The 2544-nt window shown below is 42.0% G+C and overlaps 1 protein-coding gene across 1 annotated transcript in view; it reads left to right on the top strand.

The window, feature by feature from the left end:
• Nucleotides 1-605: 605 nt before the first annotated feature.
• LIN37 (lin-37 DREAM MuvB core complex component) overlaps nucleotides 606-2544 on the top strand; it is a gene marked incomplete at its 5' end in the record, with an annotated part of 4120 nt that continues 2181 nt past the window's right edge. Inside the window, one exon of the mRNA XM_057388877.1 lies at nucleotides 606-755. Coding sequence (XP_057244860.1) covers nucleotides 606-755 — 150 coding nt within the window. The remainder of the gene's footprint in view (nucleotides 756-2544) is intronic.

Genomic DNA, 2544 nt, shown 5'->3' with positions numbered 1-2544 from the left:
CTTTTCGGGTCATTTTTGGGTCATTTTTGGGGTCATTTTGGGTCATTTTCGGGTCATTTTGGGGTCATTTTTGGGGTCATTTTGGGGGGATTTTTGGGTTCATTTTGAGTGATTTTGGGGTTGGTTTTCTCCGTTTTTGGGGTAATTTTGTGCTGATTTTGCCTGACTTTTGTCATGATTTTGACTGATTTTTGTGCTGATTTTTGGGCTGATTTTTGTGCAGATTTTGGGGTAATTTTTTGCCAATTTTTTAATAATTTTTTTCTGATTTTTGTCTGTTTTTTTGGTTAATTTTGTGCTGATTTTTGGGTCGATTTTGTCCATTTTTGTGGTAATTTTGTACTGATTTTTGGGGTAATTTTGTGCTGATTTTGAGTGATTTTTGGGTTAATTTTGGGCAGATTTTGGGGTATTTTGATGCTGATTTTTGTGCTAATTTTTTAATAATTTTTCGCTATTTTTTTCTATTTTTTTGTCAATTTTTGAGTTAATTTTGGGTTGATTTTGTGCTGATTTTGTGCTAATTTTATGCTGATTTTTCTGCTAATTTTTTAACAATTTTTCACTAATTTTTTGCTCATTTTTCTCTATTTTTTGTCCATTTTTGTGTGATTTCTCCATTTCCAGACTCGTTTGTGATCCGTCTGTTTGACCGCAGTGTGGAATTGGGACAATTCCCTGCAGGGACCCCCCTGTACCCCGTCTGTAGAGCCTGGATCGGCCACAGCCCCGCCCCCAATGCACCCCCAGCACTGGTTTGGACTGGGATATACTGGGAGAGACTGGGAGGGACTGGGGGCAAAAAACCCCGTGGTTTTAGGGTGAAAAATGGGGATTTTAGGGCAAAAAATGGGGATTTTATGGGGTAAAAATGGGGATTTTATAGGGAAAAATGAGGAATTTAGAGGAAAAAATGGGACTGGTTTATACTGGGATATACTGGGTTATACTGGGAGGGACTGGGGGCAGAAAACCCCGTGGTTTTAGGGTGAAAAATGGGGATTTTAGGGTTAAAAATGGGGATTTTAGCAAAAAAAAAGGGGATTAAAGGGTTACAAATGGGGACTAAAGGGTTAAAATTGGGACTGGTTTGTACTGGGTTATACTGGCTTATACTGGGATGGACTGGGAGAGACTGGGAGGGGCTGGGAGGAAAAAACCCTGCGAGTTTGGGGTGAAAAATGGGGATTTTAGGGCAAAAAATGTGATTTTATGGGGTAAAAATGGGGATTTTATAGGAAAAATGAGGAATTTAGAGGAAAAAATGGGACTGGTTTGGACTGGTTTATACTGGGAGGGACTGGGGGCAAAAAACTCCGCGAGTCTGGGGTGAAAAATGGGGATTTTAGGGAAAAAAATTGGGATTTTATGGGGAAAAATGGGGATAAAAGGGTTAAAAATGGGGACTAAAGGGTTAAAAATGGGACTGGTTTATACTGGTTTATACTGGGAGGGACTGGGAGCAAAACACCCCGAGAGTTTGGGGTGAAAAATGGGGATTTTAGAGCCAAAAATGTGATTTTATGGGGTTAAAATGGGGATTAAAGGGTTAAAAATGGGACTGAGTTATACTGGGAGGGAACTGGATGGACTGGGTTATACTGGTTTATACTGGGAGGGACTGGGGACAAAAAAAACGCGTGGTTTTAGGGTGAAAAATGGGGATTTTAGCAAAAAAATGGGGATTTTAGGGCAAAAAATGTGTTTTATGGGGCAAAATGCGGATTAAAGGATTAAAAATCGGGATTTAAAGGGGTAAAAATGGGACTGGGTTATACTGGGAGGGACTGGGAGCAAAAAACCGCGCGAGTTTGGGGTGAAAAATGGGGATTTTAGGGATAAAAATGTGATTTTATGGGGAAAAAATGGGACTGGGTTATACTGGTTTATACTGGGATGGACTGGGTTATGCTGGTTTATACTGGTCCTTACTGGTTCATGCTGGTTTATAGTGGTTTACACCAGTCCATACTGGTTTATACTGGTTTGTATTGGTCGATACTGGTTTGTACTGGTTTTTACTGGTCCATCCCAGTCCATACTGGTTTATACTGGTCCGTGCTGGTCCATACTGGTCTATCCCAGTCCATACTGATCCATCCCATTCCATACTGGTCTATACTGGTCTGTACTGGTTCATACTGGTTTATCTCATTACATACTGGTCTATACCGGTCCATACTGGTCCATCCCAGTCCATACTGGTCCATCCCGGTCCATACTGGTCCATCCCGGTCCATACTGGTCCATCCCAGTCCATCCCGGTCCATCCCGGTCCATACTGGTCCATACTGGTCCATACTGGTCCATACTGGTCCATACTGGTCTATACTGGTCCATACTGGTCCATACTGGTCCATACTGGTCTGTACTGGTCTATACTGGTCCATACTGGTCCATACTGGTCTATACTGGTCCATACTGGTCCATACTGGTCCATACTGGTCTGTACTGGTCCATACTGGTCCATACTGGTCCATACTGGTCTATACTGGTCCATACTGGTCCATACTGGTCTATACTGATCCATACCGGTCCATACCG

The sequence above is a fragment of the Malurus melanocephalus genome, unplaced genomic scaffold, assembly GCF_030028575.1.
Source record: "Malurus melanocephalus ecotype Western Australia unplaced genomic scaffold, MMel_1.1 scaffold_2664, whole genome shotgun sequence".
Lineage (NCBI taxonomy): Eukaryota > Metazoa > Chordata > Aves > Passeriformes > Maluridae > Malurus > Malurus melanocephalus.
This window is presented reverse-complemented; position numbering and strand designations above follow the sequence as displayed.